This window comes from Peromyscus eremicus, chromosome 3 (genome assembly GCF_949786415.1).
Source record: "Peromyscus eremicus chromosome 3, PerEre_H2_v1, whole genome shotgun sequence".
Taxonomy (NCBI): domain Eukaryota; kingdom Metazoa; phylum Chordata; class Mammalia; order Rodentia; family Cricetidae; genus Peromyscus; species Peromyscus eremicus.
The window spans coordinates 137764431-137783559 of record NC_081418.1 but is presented as its reverse complement, the minus strand read 5'-3'; the positions used below and the strand labels follow the sequence as shown (position 1 = coordinate 137783559).

The 19129-nt window shown below is 48.3% G+C and overlaps 1 protein-coding gene across 1 annotated transcript in view; it reads right to left on the bottom strand.

The window, feature by feature from the left end:
- Cracr2a (calcium release activated channel regulator 2A) overlaps window positions 1-19129 on the bottom strand; it is a 71050-nt gene that overhangs the window by 11727 nt on the left and 40194 nt on the right. The window contains exons 10-14 of the mRNA XM_059256914.1: window positions 18441-18547; window positions 14622-14955; window positions 8014-8146; window positions 2318-2399; window positions 2125-2239 (exon numbers count right to left, since the gene is read on the bottom strand). Of these exons, the coding sequence (XP_059112897.1) occupies window positions 2125-2239; window positions 2318-2399; window positions 8014-8146; window positions 14622-14955; window positions 18441-18547 (771 nt within the window). The remainder of the gene's footprint in view (window positions 1-2124; window positions 2240-2317; window positions 2400-8013; window positions 8147-14621; window positions 14956-18440; window positions 18548-19129) is intronic.

Genomic DNA, 19129 nt, shown 5'->3' with positions numbered 1-19129 from the left:
ATAAAGTACTTATTATTTTCAGTTCCCCTCAGATCAAATTAGGTGTCAAGTTTTAATCTATCACCTGACACCTCTGATTGCTGGTTGCCAAGGCAGAATGACTTAGCTTTTCAAGAATGGGGGGAATAATTGCATCTATGATGCTCCTTTTCCACACCTTCAACACACAGTCAAGCATTTGGCACAGCCTCCTACACTTGCTCCTGAACCCCGAGCCATGGAACTGGATGCCTTTCCTGGTCTAGCCTCTCAGGTCCGGTGAGTGCTGGTCATATGACCCGTGTTTAGAAAAGTCTTGGTCAGGGGTCAGAGATGCTTTGAAAATGGCTCAGAGCCTTGCTGTTCTGAGAGTGGGATAGAGCACTGGCCTCCCTGTAAAGCTGTTAGAAATTTGAAATCTCATAGGCTTGTAACTATGACTGGGTCTGCCTTTTAACAAGACCCCCAGAGGCTCCCAGGTATAGAGGAGTTTGAGAAGTACTTATTCATGGTAGGAACTATGGAGGCTGAAAAACCAAACTATCTAGATAGCTGGGTTTTGTTTCGTTGATTGTTTTGTTTTTTGTTTATTTTTGTTTTGTAATTTCCAGGCCCTGGGCTGGTCTGTCTATAGGAAGGCCTTGCCTTCAGTGTTGTTCAGGTGAGCCCGATGCTCAGGCGTGTGTCACATTAGAGTTCCTTTCGAGTTCATCAGCGCCTTCTGTCAAACTTGTTTTAAAAGACAAGATTCAAACTACAAATTACCCACACTTAGAGGATCCCAAGTTAGCAATGTACAATTTACCCGCTCAGCCTGGTGTCTAAGCCCATGGTGTCAAGGCTCCAGTGAGGTGAGGTGCCTGCCTAAGCACCTGCTCACAATGCTGATGACCCCATTCCCCCAGGGAGAGGCACACAGTGCTCAGCACATGGCTGTGTGGAGGACAAGCTCATACTCGTCTGCAGTGGTATCTTCTGAGCTCTCTGCCTGCTCACCAGATTCAGCCCGATCTCTGCCTCTCTAGTGAGATCCCAAATTCTCTGGGAGCCCTAGAGACTAGTGAGACCCCCGGGAGAGCAGGGAACACAGCCCCGTGCTTGCCTCCATCACTGCCATCAATACCAGACATCAGGACTTCCCAGCTCAGATCCCAACGTGGATGTGTGTGTGGATGTCCGAGGCTGGGGAAAGAATGAATGGATTTGGAGAAGTTAGAGGCTCAGCTTCTTCACTTTGAGATGTGATGGGTTATACTAGATTGTACTAGACTGACTATTTTCAAATGGAGGTCCTGCTGTCTAACAGCACTGTATGTAGACCTCCAAAGTACAAAGCTGGACAAAAGTTGAGCAGATAGTCCGGAGAAAGGAGAACAGTGTAGGGCCCTGAACTGTGGCCACTAAACCTTTCCCTGCCCTGCCCCACATTCTAGGAAATGTTAGCCTTTGGAAATGTCTAGGGTTCCAAGAACAGAAAGTCTAAAAAAACGACTGGATTAGATCATCAGTAGTGTTTCTCCTGGTGCTGCCAACAACAAAGAAAGTAGATCAGGGGGAAGGGGAGGAGGTGGGAAGGACAGGAGAAGGAGAAAAGAAAGATGATGGTGATGATGCTGATGGGAGGAGGGAAGAAAAGGAGAGGGAGAGGAGAGGAGAAGAGAAGGATGATGATGATGATAATGATAGGATAAGGACAAGAATTATGTCATGAATTTCAAAGTTCAGATAGGATCTACCCATGCCATTTGCCACTTTCATTAGTTCAGTGAAAAGACAACTCATGTCATTTCAAATTTTAGCTCTTCACATTCGTAAGTGTTTCAGGGACAGGAATTTTTGAGAAATGATTTGTATTAAGCCACTCTCTTAGAAACCTTTAAATCTTACATTCTGTCCTTTAATGTTCTTGGTGATGGGACACATGCAGATTGGCAGCTGACAAAGGGCATGGTCCAGGTGAGTGATGCTGAAGGACGGGCAGATTTGGGCAGGAGAGGTCAGACATCAGAGCCAATGGGAGGAAGAGCCCAGGATGGGCAGGTGAGCCTGGGATGAAGTTGTGAATGTACAGAGGGCCACAAAAAAAAGCTGGGGAGCAAAGGGAAGTCTGGCAAGCCCAAGAGCTTCCAGGAAGTGGCTGCTCACCTCCACACTGCTCAGCCACTGCCGGATGGACAGGAAGGATTGCTTGGCTGTGAGGTCATACATAACAACCACGCCATCAGCCTTTCTGAAGAACTGCTGAGTGACACAGCGATATCTGCCATGGGAGAGCCAGCGTCAGGTGCATACCTTCCTTGGGAGCCCTGGCCTGGGCCCTGGGTATGCAGCACCTCACCTCTCCTGCCCAGCAGTGTCCCACAGCTGCAGAGCCACCTGTGCATTGTCCACAGTGAGCGTCTTCACGCGGTAGTCGATGCCTGGAAGAAGAAACAGGCCCATGAGAGCCGTCTTGGTCATGAGCGCCCTCAGTTCCAAGTCAGGAGACAATGCCTCCCTGTCTAGAACCATGGCAACCTTCCCTGAGTTGTGCTTGTGGGACAGTGTGGGAAAATGGACTGAGCACACACAGGGAGGCGTGAGCCTTGAGTTCTGGTCCTGTTTCAGACTCTGGGGCTTGACAATATCACTGACCCATTTTAGCTGCGGGCTCCTTGCTGTACCATCATGCACCTGCTCTAGGACACTGGATGGGGTCATGTCAGGGTCTATGCACAAAAGCAACATGCAACGAGCAGATGACTTCCTGACTGTCAGCACATGTATTCCATGCCTTCCTTCCTCTGTAGCCTACCCCTCTCATTCTCTTCTTTTGGTGAAACTACTTTCAAAATGTCCCTAGTAAATTCAAACATCCTGAGGGGATGAAGCATACTTTAATATTCCTATCAGACAATCCAAAGGTGTGTAGAGGAGTTTGAAAAAGAGGCAGAGGAATGGAGGAGGAGCAGATGGAGGAGGGGAGGGGTTGGCAGGTAGCAAAAGGAATAAAGAAGGGGTAGGAGAATGGGACAAAGGCAGTGATCACCCTTGAGAAAGGTCTGCAACTCTCAACCATCATGAGACCATTCCTAATCATCTCTTCAGTTATGTGACCCTCCCTGGGCTGGACTACCCAGCGGGGCAGGGGCAAGTCAGTGACATGTGCAGCTCTCAGAGGCAAAAATCTCAATGCAGGGTCTTTTAGGGTTCGCCCACCTTTCGCTTCTCTGAGCCACATTAAAAGATGAATAATTGTCTCGGGTCGCACATTAAATACAATGGAGTATATACTGTGGTTTGCAAACATACCTATGTTTTATTTTGTGTGACATAACTTATTCTATACAATGGTCATGTTTGAGAACCACACAATTGAGTTTTATACACACACACACACACACACACACACACACACACACACACACATATCAGGTTAGCTTGGTGTTGGGTCACATTCACAGCTATCATAGGGTACACACGGCCTCTGGTCATGGGGTGAACACCCCTTTCATAGGCTTTTCTCTCTCCTGTGATTGTAAGAATGTTCAAAATGCTTAAAGATGTTTTTAAGCCTTATTATATATGGCTCCTGGTTATAGAACTCAAAGGCATCCCTTTCTACTTTCACAGACCCAAGAGTCCTTGCCCTGCAGGGAACAGGAGCAGAACAAGAAACAGAAGAGTTGCCAGAGACTAGCAGGAGATACTCGGCAGTTATGGAAGAAGCAGGAAGTGGTAAAAGTCACCCCAGGCCCTTTGCTTCACAGACAGGGCCAGAGACAGGAATGGATTCATCTGGGGGAGAAGAGCAGAATGTTTTTTACTATATTTCCACTGTTTTCACATAGGCCTCCATCCTTCAGTATCCTCAAGACACCCATGAGGGTTATAATTTGCACATCTGTGCAGACACACACACACACACTCACACACACGCACATGCACACACATACACACGCACGCACGCGCACACACACAAACACCATAGAAAGATGAGAAACTGCAATCAAGGCTCCCCTTTCCCCTGGCTGGCAGCTAGGATGAGGCTCCCCACTCTATTTCAGCATCTGTACTTGGAGCACAGGCTGCCTGGAACCTCCTTTCCCCAGGCAGCCCATGGCCGTGGGTACCCATCAAAGCAGAGGACACCTGCTAGCTGCTGAACTGGGGGTGAGTTGTCTACTTGGTTAAAAGCATGAGAGCGAGGGGTACCCCAACTCTATGCTTCGGAGATGCCCTCTTTCCTGCCTTCTCTCTACTTTTGAGCAATGAACCATGGATACTGCACCAGCAGGGCCAGATCTGAAACCACCCACAGGGCCTGAAGCCCCATGAACAGAGCTTTCTGTTGCTGGAACAGAAAACTGGGAAAGGGCAAGTGGGTGGTGCTGGGGCAGCTGTCTTGGCTGCCTCCAGCAGGCCACCTCTGCCTTTGTGGTTGGTTGCTAGAGGATGGACAGGGTTTTTATTTTGCAGGGAGTGAGGTAGACAGAGGGCTGGACAAATGTGTTCTGTGCAGTGGTGAGCTTGGTGTGAGGCCCCACTGGATTCAAAGAGCATTTCTTTGTCCAGCATCAGCCAGGCAGCTAGAGACGCGTAGAAGCAAGTCCACAGAGGCTGGGTGTGCAGCCAGAGAAGACAAGGACAACACAAGGTAAGGACAGAGTGATGGTGTCTGGCACCCGGACACCATGGCAGCTAAACAAGAGCTCCAGAGGCAGTGGAATAATGTGGGGCCAAAGGGCCTAGAATAAATGAGTTCAAGACCATCCAGCAGTCTAAAGGTCCAAGCACCAGGAGACCTGGGCCCTGCCAATGCCCAGCAGTATGACCTTGATGATGTCATTTCAACTCAGTTTTAGAGATTCAGCTCTTTGCGTGCTGAGGAACTAAACTGGGGTTTCATAATCTCTAAGTTCTGCTGGAACATTCCATGATGGCATTGAGATATCCTTCAACTTGAAACCTGATTGGGTATGATAGCTGAAGTAAAGAAATCACAGGTCACTAGAATGTTCTGCAGAGGTGGTGTGGGTTAGAGCTGAGCTAAAGGGTCCACAGAAGGTGACATCAGCCTTTCTGGTGAAGACAGGCCAGGCCATTACCATGCAGGGAGGCGGGGAAGAGGAGATATGTCCACAAGTTGCCTTGCAGGAAGACCCTAGGGTACTTCAGGAATTCTCTGAAGGACATGGGGTGGGGACCACACTGGTGGTCAAGAGAGAACAGAGAGCATTCTATCAGGGCATGCTTTTGGGTTCTGGCCTGTGATTGAAACTGGGAGGTATGAAGCCATGTGGAGTAGTGGGCTGAACACTGAAGTCCTGGCTGCTGGGGAGATTTGGTCTCTGACGCTCACTCTGACTGTGGGCCTCTGTCCCCTCACAATCTGGCTGGTTGCGAATAGACCATTTCCAAGGGTCTTTCCAGCTCCAGGGCTCCACAAAACTCAATAGTTGGTGTCTATCATCCCCACAGGTCCAAACAGCTTCTCATGAAGGAGCAGGCAAGGTCCTGAGTGGAGTAAGCAGGACCCCACAAGGTACACAGAAGCAAGGGTTCTATACCCCGTGTTCTCATGGAGTGCGGGAGACCAGGAAGTCACTCCAAGTGACAGAGGCGAGCCTGAAGAAAAGTCCAGTGTTTGTTGCTGAGTGGAGCCATATCTGCTGCTCTGGACAAGGGGTTGGTCAGAACTCTGGGTGGGTGCCGTGACCTTGGGAAACTGACTCTTCCTAAAAAAGGAACTTACTTTGGCGGCTGGTGTAACGGTTGCTCATCAACTCCCACACAGGACAAGGCAAGGCACCCTGGGCCAGAGAACTTGCCCTAGAGAACCCGCTGCTGCTCTGGTGGGTTTGTGCCCCACGATAAAGGACCTTTAGTTTTCCCTCTTCCTAAATTGTAGAAGTTTCCTGAAATGCGTGGTGGCCTCCTGGGAAGTACGAATGGGTGAGTTTTCTTCTGCACCAGAGCCTTCTATCTCAGGCCTGAGGTTGGAAGTGGACGTGTATTTGACTCCACTGTCAGGAGCCATGCGGCTTAGAGATGAGCCTGGGGACTCAAGAGGCATCTTCCCTGTCACCATGAGCCCATGACAGAACCCTGACTTGTGGAGCCCACACTGGCGCACCCTCCAAGAAAGCCAGCCTGTCTGCCTACAGCCATTACAGTACCACGGTTAGCACACTGGTTTCCTCTGGAAGGATAGCTAGGTCAGACTGTCCTGGGTTTGCATCCAGTGCCTGCCCGGCTTCCTTTCACGTCTGATGTTTTGTATTGGGATGTCCTCAGTCTCTGTGTGGAGTAACACAGGAGGCAGGGATGAGATGCAACAGCCTGAGAAAAGACCTGCCAGGAAGTACAGGGCATTGAAGCATGTGGAAGACACGGAGGGTAGGAAAGGTGATGGAGGAGCCAGTTAGGATGAGAGGAAAAGGCTGAATCTCCCCCAGGAAAGGCCCTGGGGCTTGGGAAGTTCGCCTGCAGAACCAGTTTGTCAGAAGCCAATGGTCAAAGGTAGTCTGGTCAGAGACCTTGCCTTGAAAGCAGGTGGGGAACCCATATCAAATCCTTTCTTCGTCACATAAGAAAAATCAAAGCCCAAAGGGGGAACTGTGTCCTCGTAAGGTCACAGAGCCAGTCAGTAGCAGAGTCAGGATGAGGACCTAGGATTTCCAATGTCCCACTGAGCCTCCCCAGCCTTTCCTGCTCCCAACTTGTGCCCACCTCTAAAGGCAGAAAAGGGACCCTGCCACTCACCGGGTGCTATGTCCATACAACACAACATTGCTGGGGTACTATGGAGAGGGGAAGATGATGTCCTGTGGGGGGTGTCAGCACTAATCATGGGAATGTGGATAGGGTGCCTAATCTCTCTGGACCTCAGTTTCTCAATCTATCAGGCTGATCACAATCTGAAGACAGGTTGAAATGGTGGATATACGGTCACAGCCAATGCTCAGATCGTAAGACGACATTGTCAAGTTCAGCTGGCTCTTCAGTTCAGCTAAAGAGGATCAGCAAGCATTCACTCTGTCATCTTTTGTTGAGTGACTCAACTCGGTAGAAGCTGAAAGGTTAACATGCCCTTGATCCCGCCACGCACTCCAACGCCATGTGCAGCTTTGGGTGAAACAATCAAAAGCTTCTCTTTGAATAAAGTATTATCCATAAGTGGGAACACATTCAACCATGATTATCTAATGGCAGCTGAGCCTAATACACTCCTACAGTTAATTCCTGATGACTTCTAGCAGATCCAGGATACGGGACAAGTCAAGTCAATGTATAAAAGAAGCCTTGCAGGGTGCTGGCTGTAGGAGTAGGCCCATAGGAAAGGTTGGGGGTAGCAGGGCTTGGCTCTGAGGGAGTTCTCATCAGATCTGGGGAAGCATGAAGGTTCAGGGCCCCACTGATTGAAACGGGGGGGGGGGGAAGAGGGCTGGTGAGATGGCTCAGTGGATAAAGACACTGTTGTCAGTCCTGATGACCTGAGTTCGATCCCCAGGACCCACATGGTGAAAGAAAAGAACCAGCTCCCACAGATTGTCTTCTGACTTACATCCTTGTATTGTCATACGCATGTGTGTATACACACACACACACACACACACACACACACACACACACACACAGAGTAATGCATTACCTGCATACATATATACATACATACATACATACATACGATGCATTATTTATTTATTTCCTTAAAGTGGGGCAGAAATAGCACAAGCTAAGTGGGGACCATAACACCATGACAGAACCCTGACTTGCGGAGCCCACACTGGAGCACCCTCCAGGAGAGCCAGCCTGTCTGCCTCAACCCCACCTTTTGTCAACCTCAACTCCCTAAATACAAAACTGGAACTACGAAGCACTCACCCCACCTCACCCCACCCCTCTCAACCCCACCCACACACCATGAGCTTAACAGCCTAGCAGTGCCAGAGGAGATGGGCTTCTCCATGTTCCTGCTAGCCCACCACTCAACAACCAGTGCCAGCATTCCTTCCATTAGCCCTTCATTCCCTCCTTGAGCAGAGAACTCACCCACAGTAGCCGCCATGCCTGGGGAGAAGCGGGCCTCACAGAGCCTCCTCAGGAAGGATGTCTTCCCCACAGCAGAATCACCCACAAACACGATCTTGAAGAGCCGGTCTGGGGCAGAGGGAATGCGTTCCTCCTGTGGATGAAAGACAGCCTGACCACCTGTTGGGCGTGGCCACTAGCCCCTGCTGCAGTGAGGTCTCCACTGAGACTCCAGAACCAGGGAGGCCACTTCTGCCCCAGAATGCAGCTAGCACTGGTCTTGGAGCATGGGGATCCTTCTAGCGTGAACAAGAGATTGTTAGGAGAAATAACAGCCTTTTACATAAGAAGCCTGCCATGGCCATACAGTTTGTAAGCAATATAAGTCTCTGTGTTTACTTGGTCGGGTCTGAGCGGCTGTGGGACTAGCAGGTGAGAGAGATTTGCCCTGATTGTGGGCCAGGCAGGAAAACTCAAGCTACAAATGGCGCCCAATGTGGTGGCAAGAGTTTCCACCTAAAAACTGAGAAAAGATTCTAAAACGAAGCTAAAAACAGTTCTTAATTGTCTCTCTCAAATGAGTGGCAGCTGCCGGTTTGAGCTACTGGTGGGTTCCTGGCGTGCGTGCGTGCTCGACCTGCCGTATGGCAGGAATGAGGCCTCTGCAAGTGGCACATTAAGCTGCATGGTGGATTTAGCCTTTACTAGTACAAAAAAAAAAAAAAAGAGGTTTCTGGGCTACACACTGCTTGGACAAAAGCATAGACCCACAATAGCTCCCAGAGCTGGCGGTAAATGTACCCGTTGGGAAGCTGAGGTGGGCAGATCCAGCAGCCACAGCTGCTGCAGTTTATAGCAATAGATTCACAATAAGACAGATTCAGATGTAATAGTTTACAATGTGTGTAAATATACATAGGCTTGAAAGAGAAAAAAAGGTGGTATATACAGTTATAGACACAAATACATAGTTTTAAAAAATAAAGTCTTTAAAGAGATAGTAAAATTAATATAAAAAATAAGCCACGTGAAGATGAATATTACACAGAGAATCTGGATTGTGTTGTCTTTGGGATTCTTAACTGCAGAGAGATATTTGATTATAAAGGAAGCTGAGTTAAACCAATATGCATATTTTAAAGATATCTTGACTTCAAAATTTGGATATAAGGATATGTTGGTTTGGAAAGGAGACTCTGCTTTTGTTCCCACAGAAAGCCAAAGGCTATGGATTTGTTCCAGATTAAGATACATCAGGTTTGACCAGCCAAGACCCCCAAAAGGTCTCCGATGACACCATGGCCCAGATGATCCAACATCCAGAATGGTTTCAAGGCAACTGGCTCAGACGATACAGCCTCACAGACTATTCCATAATCCTAAAATTTTCTTTGTGTCCCCATAAGATACAGTGCCCCCCTCCAGCAGGAAGTAGTAAGAGAAGCTATGCCCAAATTCCCAAATTATATGTAATTTTACTTTGTTAAGGTTAAAACCTTCCTTTTTGAAAAAAAAAAAGGGGGGGGGAAGTACTGTGGGATGTTCTGTATGGCAAATGTGTTGCTAATTAGTCAATAAATAAAACACTGATTGGCCATTGGCTAGGCAGGAAGTGTAGGCGAGACAAGGAGGAGAATAAAGCTGGGAAGTGGAAGGCTGAGTCAGAGAGACACTGCCAGCCGCCACGATGACAAACAGCATGTGAAGATGCCGGTAAGCCACGAGCCATGTGGCAAGGTACAGATTTATAGAAATGGATTAATTTAAACTGTAAGAACAGTTAGCAAGAAGCCTGCCATGGCCATACAGTTTGTAAGCAATATAAGTCTCTGTGTTTACTTGGTCGGGTCTGAGTGGCTGTGGGACTGGCGGGTGAGAGAGATTTGTCCTGACTGTGGGCCAGGCAGGAAAACTCAAGCTACACACATATGTTCATGCCTGATAGGACTTTGGGACAAGCAGGCAGGCCCTGGCTGATGGAGTGGATGAGCCAGGAATGTAAACAGTTACTGAGAGCATGGGTTCCCAGAGCACTGGGGATGAGCATGAGAAGGGGCCAAAGGTCCAGAAAGCAGGGCCTTAGGGAGAAGGCAGAATTCTCTATAGGGACAGGGGAAGACAAGTGTGCTGGGTTTGTTTGGTTGGTTTTGTTTTGTTTTGTTTTGTTTTTGTCAACTTAACAGAAGATAGGGTCATCTGGGAAGAAGGAACTTCAATTGAGAAAATGCCTCCATCAGATTGGCCTATGGGGAAGTCTGTAGGGCATTTTCTTGATTAATGATTGTGTGGAAGGGCTCAATTCACTATGAATGGTGCCCCCTTGCACAGGTGGTCTTGGGTGCTACAAGAAAGCAGGGTGAGCAAGCCATGGGAAGCAAGCCAGTAAGCAACATTCTTCAATGGCCTCTGCTTCAGTTCCTGCTTTCTGGTTCCTGCCTTATGTTCCTTCCCTGGCTTCCCTTCATGACTATGAGCTGTAAGTTGAAATAAACCCTTCCCTCCCCAAGTTGCTTTTGGTCATGGTGTTTATCACAGTGACAGAAAGCAAACTAGGACCATAAGGTAGTCTTTGGAAGGGAGAGGAGAGAGATAGAAGACCTCCGCAGGACTGGGTACCACTCCTTTAACTTAAAGCATCTCTCCAGGAGATGTTTCCTAAGACTCAAGAAACTTAGGAGACTTCAGAAGCTCTGAACACTCCAAGATTCACAAGACTCCTTAAGGTTACATAAACAGAGACGACTGGTCTGGGGGACGAGATTCTCTGGAGGAGGTGCTTGCAAGTTGTGTGGGGGGTGCCAGTGATACAGCTTTCTGGAGTCATTACCCTTGCTGGGGTGGGCTAGTTGGTGATATAGCTGCTGTGAGTTATTCATCTGTGGTGATATATTGTGTACCCCAATAAAACTTATGTGGGGATCAGAGGATAGAGCCAGCCACTAGATTAGACATAGAGGCCAGACAGTGGTGGCACACACCCTTAATCCTATCCAGATCTCTGTGAGTTCAAGGCCACACTGGAAACAGAGCCAGGTGTGGTAGCACACACCTTTAATCCCAGCATTTGAGATCTCATGTCTTTACTTGGGAAGCACACATGCCTTTAATCCCAGGAAGTAAGATGGCAGGGCACAGAAAGGTATATAAGGCATGAGGAAACAGTCTCTCTCTCTCTCTCTCTCTCTCTCTCTCTCTCTCTCTCTCTCTCTCTCTCTCTCTCGGCTGAGGATTTCATAGAGGTAAGAATGTGGCTGGCTTGTTCTTTCTCTGTGATCTTTCAGTTTTCACCCCAATATCTGGCTCTGGGTTTTGTGGGTTTTTTGTTTTGTTTTGTTTTGTTTTGTTTTACCAATAAGACCTTTTAAGATTTGTGTTACATTCACCCATGTTCTGGTAAGGAACCCCAATTAGTCCACTAGCTCTCTCACTGGATGGAATCATTTCTCTGCCATAGGTGATCTGTCTATAATAAATAGATATTAATGTTCATGTGTCCACAGAAGTCACCATCAGTATATAGTCTCTGGTGGAATGGAGACCCTCTTGAGTCTCTGCACATGGCCTTTGCCTCCTCTCTTCAACTTCAGTTGTGACATAGTTATCTGCCATGGATAGCTCTTGTGTGGTTAGTTTTTGTCAACTTGACACAAGCTAGAATTATCTGGGAAAAGGAGCCACTGAGGAATTGCCTCCATCAGACTGGCCTGTAGGCAAGGCTGAGAGGCATGTTCTTGATTGGTGATTGATATGGGAGGGCCCAGTCCACTGTGGATAGTACCACCCTGGACAGGTGGTCCTAGGTTGTATAAAAGAGTGAACAGAGCAAGCCATGGAGAGAAAGCCAGTAAGCAGCATTCCTTCGAGGTCTTTGCTTCAGTTCCTGCCTTGAGTTCTTGTCCTGACTTCCTTCAGTGATTCAGTGATGGACTGTGACCTGGAAGTTGTAAGATAAAATTAACTCTTTTATCTCTTTCAGTTGGTTTTGGTCAGTGTTTTTGTTTGTTTGTTTGTTTGTTTTCTCATGGCAACAGGTGTCCAAACTAGGACACCCTTCCACTCAGGAAGGTGGGAGGGAAGTCTTCACAGGCAACCACACACTGCTCTGTTCATTGAGCTCCAGAGAACAAAGAAGGACTGGGCTGCCATCAGCCTGGGACTGTGAGCCCAGGGTGGCTGAGCTTTCTCTGGGACAGAAATTGAGCAGGAGGTGGTGTGAGGGTGTGAGCAGCCATTCCCTCCAGACTGTCTGATCACATGACTCACCTTCAGCTCGGCTGGGGGGGGGGCTCTTTGGGTGGATTTAAAAGTGGATTTGAGGGAATTAGCTTATCTGGTTGAGCAAATACTATAGCAAAGTACAGCTGACATTAGCAGCACTTGATTTCGGAGCAAAGCCACCAATAGACTTGGGGGGGAGGGAATGCAGTAGTTAGGAAAAAATTTAAGCTCAATGACAACAAGAATTTAAGATAAAATTAAAACAATGTCCTCTGCCCTATTTTCTTTATCCATTGAATACACAGGGCACCGGCTCCTGCCTGTCTCTTGTCCAGGTACCTCCAACTGTCATTTGTTTAAGCAAAGTGTGGCAGAGCAGGTGCAGCTAAGAGGTGGGAATGGGAAATCCGAGCTGGAGGTGGTAGAGATGTGGCTGTGGCTGTGACTGTTGTCCGGCCTTCAGCCCATGGCGACCTTGTCCCTTTCCTGGGAAGAACTCTGCTTTTCAGGCACCAGCCTATAATGCCATAAATGGCCCAGATACAGGCAGCTTAACTCACAAGAGTGGGGCAGTCCTTCAGCCTGCTCTCCTTCTTGGGGACAGTCCATCTGTCAGGTGACAGATGGGTTTAGGGACAGGTAAGGTAAAGGAAGCCTGGTTGTCACATCAGGACATATGCTGTCATTTTTCTTTCCCTCCGACATGCTTAAGCAGCGAGGGTTAGGGTGTATCTAAGACATAAAGGGTTTGCCCCCCATCATAGGGCCCTGAGTTTCTGTCCCCAACACCACAAAACAGATAGACAAAGAAGCAACAATAACACCCAGAACCCAAATCAGAAAACGAAAACGTCCAAACAGAAATGATACGTTCTGGGCTGGCAAGATGGCTCAGTGATAAAGGCACCTGCCACCAAGGCTGACAACCTGAGCTCTATCCTGGGGACTCCCACAGTGGAAGAAGAGAACTCACTCTCGAAAGTTGTCCTTTGACCTCTGCACACATTAACTAATAAAATAAACATTAAAAATTTAAAGCGATAGATTTTAATCTTTAAGCTTGGGAAATATATGGTTATAGGAATAAAAGTAAAAATTCTTTATAATCTGAGATAGTCACTATTCACATTTTATGTATTTTCAGCCTTTATAGATATGAGAAAATGTTTTATTTAAGTGGATTTGAGAAATAAGTATATATACATATATAATTTTATCCTAATTATCATAATTATTCAACAACAATACAAATCCCTCTGAGTCACTGAAGATTTTTTGGAATCTTTTAGCAGGGATGTAATATTCTACTAATTATTATAATGTAATTTATGTCCCATCGTTGCCTTATTTTGTCAGTGTTCTTCTGTTCTGAACAGTACTTACAGTCTTGACTTTTCACTAGGAGGAGAAGTACCAGTTAAAAGGTCATGGTACTTGGTTCCCATGACCAGGTTCTCTCCAGAAGGGTGGCATGCCTCACAGAGGTCTGCCTTTCACACAACTGACCCTCTTTATTCTCTCTGCTGATGCATCAAAATGGCAGCACAGCCTTGTGAGGAGACTTGGGGGTACTGGGGTGCTCTGTGAGGGAAGAGCAGTTACAGAACGCACAGCTTCAGAGGCGTGTGTGCTGGGCACCCTTACGCTAAGAGCCCAGCAGAGAAGCGGGCTGCCCCAGCTCCTCCCCTCTGGGCTCCAACTTCTCCTTCTGGCAGTGGGGACAACATTTGTCAGGCTCATCCATCAGACCACAGTGAAGACAGGGCTCGGCACACGGGAGCATAGCCTTCTCCTCCAGGCCTGTCTCTTACAGACCTCTCGGTCACCTGTTGTGATCCTGGCTAAGAGTTGGATGGCCTGTATCAAGGATCAAGTTACAAACCAGCAGAGGGACATAGTTCCCACAAGGCCAAGAGGCATCACCCTTCTGGAGAGCATTTGGTAACAGGAGTCACTTGAACTGCTCTCCTTACAGAATTCCGAGGGAAATCTGAGTGAGGAGAGGGAGGGCGGAGTACACAGGACACTGGGGAACAGAAGAGGCTGAGCCGGCTGAGATCAATAGAAAGATGGCAGCGTGCGCGCTGGACAGAGCTGTACCAAATGACCACTTGTAATGGATCTTAGCAGACACTGACTCCAGCAGGTGTTCAATAATGCCTCAAGTTTGAGTTAGAAGAGAGAGTGTGAAATACGGTGGAACAGAACAGTTGACAAGGAGAATTTATTGAAACGGATGAGTCTCTCTCTATGATGCTCAGCTGAGAAGGTGTAAGGAAGGGAAGGTGACCTTTGGGACACAGAATATGGTGAATCCTCATGCCCACTGCAGCTGGCCTCCTGAGTGTCCTTTGGGGCTCCTGGGCTCATAGATAAGGGGGTAGATCTCAGTAGCATTGCCTGGACCTTACCTTGTAGAGGGCTTCTTTCCCGACAGGCTGCCCTCGGGGAGATGTAGGGATGAGTTCCGAGGCTGGGGCTGCCATGTTTGGTCCTTTTGCCTCCTGGTCAAAGACCTCCTCTTCTTCTGGACATTTGCTCAGCGGCTTCTCAAAGCCACCTTCCAGGAGCTGAGGCAGGGGGTCTTCCTCAATGGAGATGATTCTGCGTAATGTCTGGCGGCGTGGAACTCCAGCCCCTGGCTCCCCAGTTCCTGGCTCCTCCTCTGCCAGGAGATATGCACTCAGGCCCACAGAGCTCCTCCTCCTCAGGATGCCGAATGCCTCATCCTCCTCCACTGACTGGCTATCAGGATGGGGGCGGGAGGAAGATAAATCGGAGGAAACGATAAAACATCAGTACCGAAGTGGAGCGGCACTTGCCTACAGGTAGCACTGGAGAGAGTTCTGGGGAAGGGACCCGTCCCTCAGCTCATGTTTTTGACAGCCTCATAAGGGCTGCCACCTGCTGCCACGGCCACCTGCTGCCACTGCCACGGCCACAGCCACGGCCATGGCCAGAGATGAAGATGCTCATGAAGATTATCACCAGGCATCAACTCAAAAAGGCCCTGTCCTCATGTGGTACTGGACCAGAGGAGGACCGAAGCCACAAACAACGCAAATATATTTTTATGAGGTGGGTTGTTCAACCAAGGCAGTGAGAAAAGGAATGAGCGGGGTTGGAGCTCCAGGACTCTGGGAGAACAATAAGGTGGTTAGGCTCTCACCACACGCCCTCATTAACTGCGTGTCCTTATGGAAAGACATCATATCCTCACACCTCAGTTCCCTCACCACAAACCAGGGTCTGTCTACCCAGTCTATTCATATATAAGAGAATGCATAGGAGAGGGATGACCATGTAGCACACACCCACACAGGGCACACCCACACAGGGCACACCCACACAGGGCACTCTCACACAGGGCACACCCACACAGGGCACACCCACACAGGGCACACTCACACAGGGCACACACAGTACACACCCACACAGGGCACACACACACAGGGCACACTCACACAGTACACACCCACACAGGGCACACCCACACAGGGCACACCCACACAGGGCACACCCACATAGGGCACACCCACACAGGACATACACACAGTACACACCCACACAGGGTACTCTCACACAGGGCACTCTCACACAGGGCACACCCACACAGGGCACACCCACACAGGGCACACCCACACAGGGCACACCACCCACACAGGGCACTCTCACACAGGGCACTCTCATACAGCACCTGTCCACACAACATCCCTTAGCAGTGTAGGAGTACTGTTGCCGTGGGGAACCTCCTCGCACCCGTGACAGATGTCCCCTGACTCAGAGACAGATCTTTATGAATGGGCTTGGGTCAGAAAACACATCCCTTCCCATCTCCTTCCTCTCCCTTTCTGAGTTCCTGGAGTAGAGGGAGGAGCAGGGGGCCTGGAAGACTTCAGTACATACTTGCTTGTGGAAGCATTTGGGTGCTCCAAGCAAAGAGGACAGTCGGAGGTGGAAGGAAGAAGCACCTGGGCAGTCGGGGCATAGGGAGAAGCACAGGCTGTATTTTCCAAGGGTTGGGAGAGCAAAGTCTGCACACGTCTCCAGAACACTGGAGTTTCTTCTCTGTCTTAGCAAACAGTTCAAAGTGAGAGCACTTCAAAGGAAACAGGCATGATCGATGAACATGTATGCATGCACACACATGCACACACACATACACATGAATGTGTGGAAAGAATTGCAGATAAACTGGCAAGGTGACAAAGTCAAAGGAAAAAGGGAGAAGGTACTGGATCAAGGGACACAGGAACAGTGCAGTTCAAGAGAAACACCATTGGCCTTGCCCCTGGCTTCTGGTTTTTTGTTTGTTTGTTTTGTTTTGTTTTTTTTTTTTTTTTTCAGGACAAGGTTTCTCTGTGTAGCTTTGGAGCCTGTCCTGGAACTTGCTCTGTAAACGTATTTGGTCTTCTTAAGGCCAACAATAGAAAGGAAAAAGAAAATCAAAGTGAATCCATCACTTTCTGAAGCTAGCTGTGATTCTGAAGGGCAAATTAAGATAGTGTTTACTTTTAACAGCGGTGAATTGGTTTGGATAGAGAGTAAAAGATTTACAGCAATTTGAGCACCTTTCTACTTAGGAAACAGGTTAAACAGAAGCCAGCTGGCTTCTTTCCAACACCCTTCCTCTGTACGGTATTGAGCCCATTACCCAACTGTCTGGTTCAGAACACAGTATCCCTGTCCATTCTTAGCTGCTTTTGTATGCAATGTGAACATGTACATACACAAGTAAGCACACACACACACACACACACACACACACACACACACACACACACACACACACATTTCCCCAAAGGTTTTCAACCAGAAAAAGAGACAAGCATTTGAGTGTGCCCTAAAATGAAGCTCTTCTTGGAAAAAGTGTTTTATTTGGGAACATCTCAAGTGCTGTTGACATTCCGTAATGGCGTCAGCTTAGCATGTCTAAGCTCATCTTTGTTTTGCCACCAAACACTTCCTGCCAGCAGGGGAGAGAGTAGCTGCTTTTTGCCAAAATCGATATTGGAATTCAGAGTGCACACTTTGATGTTGAGCGGATTATTTTCTATTTCTGCCGCTTGGCTGTGAGCTCATGAAGGAGGGGAGGGTCTATTTTGCAAGCCTTTGCTCCAGAGACTGGCACTGGATGCCACAAATAGTGGCCGCTCAATACCTAGCTATTAAGTGAGCATTTGCTAGTGGATAGACATAGTGGGAATATCACAAAACCTGAAAGAATGTCAGATGCAGTGTAGGTAATCCACAAATGACCATCAAATCAATCTAGAAATATACTCAGTTCTGAGAAACCAACAGGCTAACAAATACTAATGTAGAAATTTAGCTTCCAGACTGCAGCTTATTATTGAGTTATTGAGAGATAGTTCATGATGACTTAACTCAGGGGTTTCCCTGATCGGCCCATTTCCATCCCAAAGCCACTTTTACTTTACACATATTTTCAGTCCCTGTTTGCACATCTCTCTGTGAGTGGGTTTACACATCTTCTCCCTCAATCTGATACTGGAGGGATTAGCTGCCCTAGGCTCTCCTCATCCATCCATGTGGATGGAGTAAGGACCTGCTCAAAAGAGGACGAGGAGGGGACTGGCTTGTCTATGTGAATGAGCAGCAAGCCAACCCTTCCCATTTCAAGCTCAATTCATGTGCCCTCCAACAGCAACAAAACATGTTGTCTTTGAGTTAGTTAAATATGAATCATTGGAATGATCTGTCAATCACAAGCCCTAATTTTGTCTCTAAAGGGTTTCAGCTAATGGTGATTCTATACAACATTTTAATTCAGCTCACAGTCAGTATAATTATATGCCAGAAAAACCAAGTGTGTCCAGGAAGTGGAGCACTGCCCAGCTACTCCCTCCATCACTCCCACCCCGATCATCTCCTCTTCCTCCTCTTCCTTTTCCTCTTCTTCCTCCTCACCTTCTGAGTTGGTCTGCAGTTCCCATCAGCCCCTCTCTGCAGGCCCACAGCAGGGCAGGAGGGCCTCAGAGATGGTGGTGTCTGTCCTATAGGTTTGCTCTGCATAGTCTCCCTCCAGCTCGGATGTCACAGAAGAGAGGGCCATGTCCTCCATGATTCAAGGCAAGTAAGTGAGACTGACCTCAGGCCTCCCTAGTAGAGCCACACCTCAAAGATTGGTAAATGTGGCCCCAGAGGCAGCTCCCCAAAAGTATGAGAGGAATGAATGGAGGGAGGAGGAATGGCGGGTGATGGCTTACCTCCTGAGAATTCCCCTGCCATCCACATATTTGCCGATCACAGAGCCAGATCTCTGCTTCCTGCTTGCCTTGGAAGCAGCTGTGTTTGCCTTGGCCGCCTTATCTTTCTGCAGAAACACAAAATGCCCTGAGATCCATGTCTGTGGATCTGTCTCGATGCTTGAGCAGAAACGAGGGCAGGTTCTAGACAGGACTCTAAATGAGAGAAGCAGGGCAGGCTCTCCCCCCACTCCCCCTACTACCCCCCACCCCCCACTCCCCACCCCTCCACCCCCCACCCCCCACCCGCCTTCAGTCACCCACTGCCCTGTTTTTCCTCCCCACCCCTACTCCCAACTAGGATTCCTCCATCTCCTTTCCAGAAATCCACTCAGAGGAGGGAATGCAGAGTGGAGAGCCTGGGGCCTCCTGTGTGACTCTTCACAGGAACACTGGTAATTTGCAAGAGATCAAAAAAGAAGACAAAGCTATTTACTACATAGGAAAATATTTACAGGGTCCAAAAGCTCCTGGTATTTTAGGTCCCATTCTTCTTTGTGTCTCTAATCTCCCTTTCCTGCCAAAGCCCATGAGGTATTGAGATAGGGAACTGCCCAGAGGGCCAGTTAGCTCAGGGCTCCGTCCACCACACCCTCACTAGCCCAAGACCTCTGCAGTCCTTTGCAGAAGCAGACTGGATGTGGATGAAC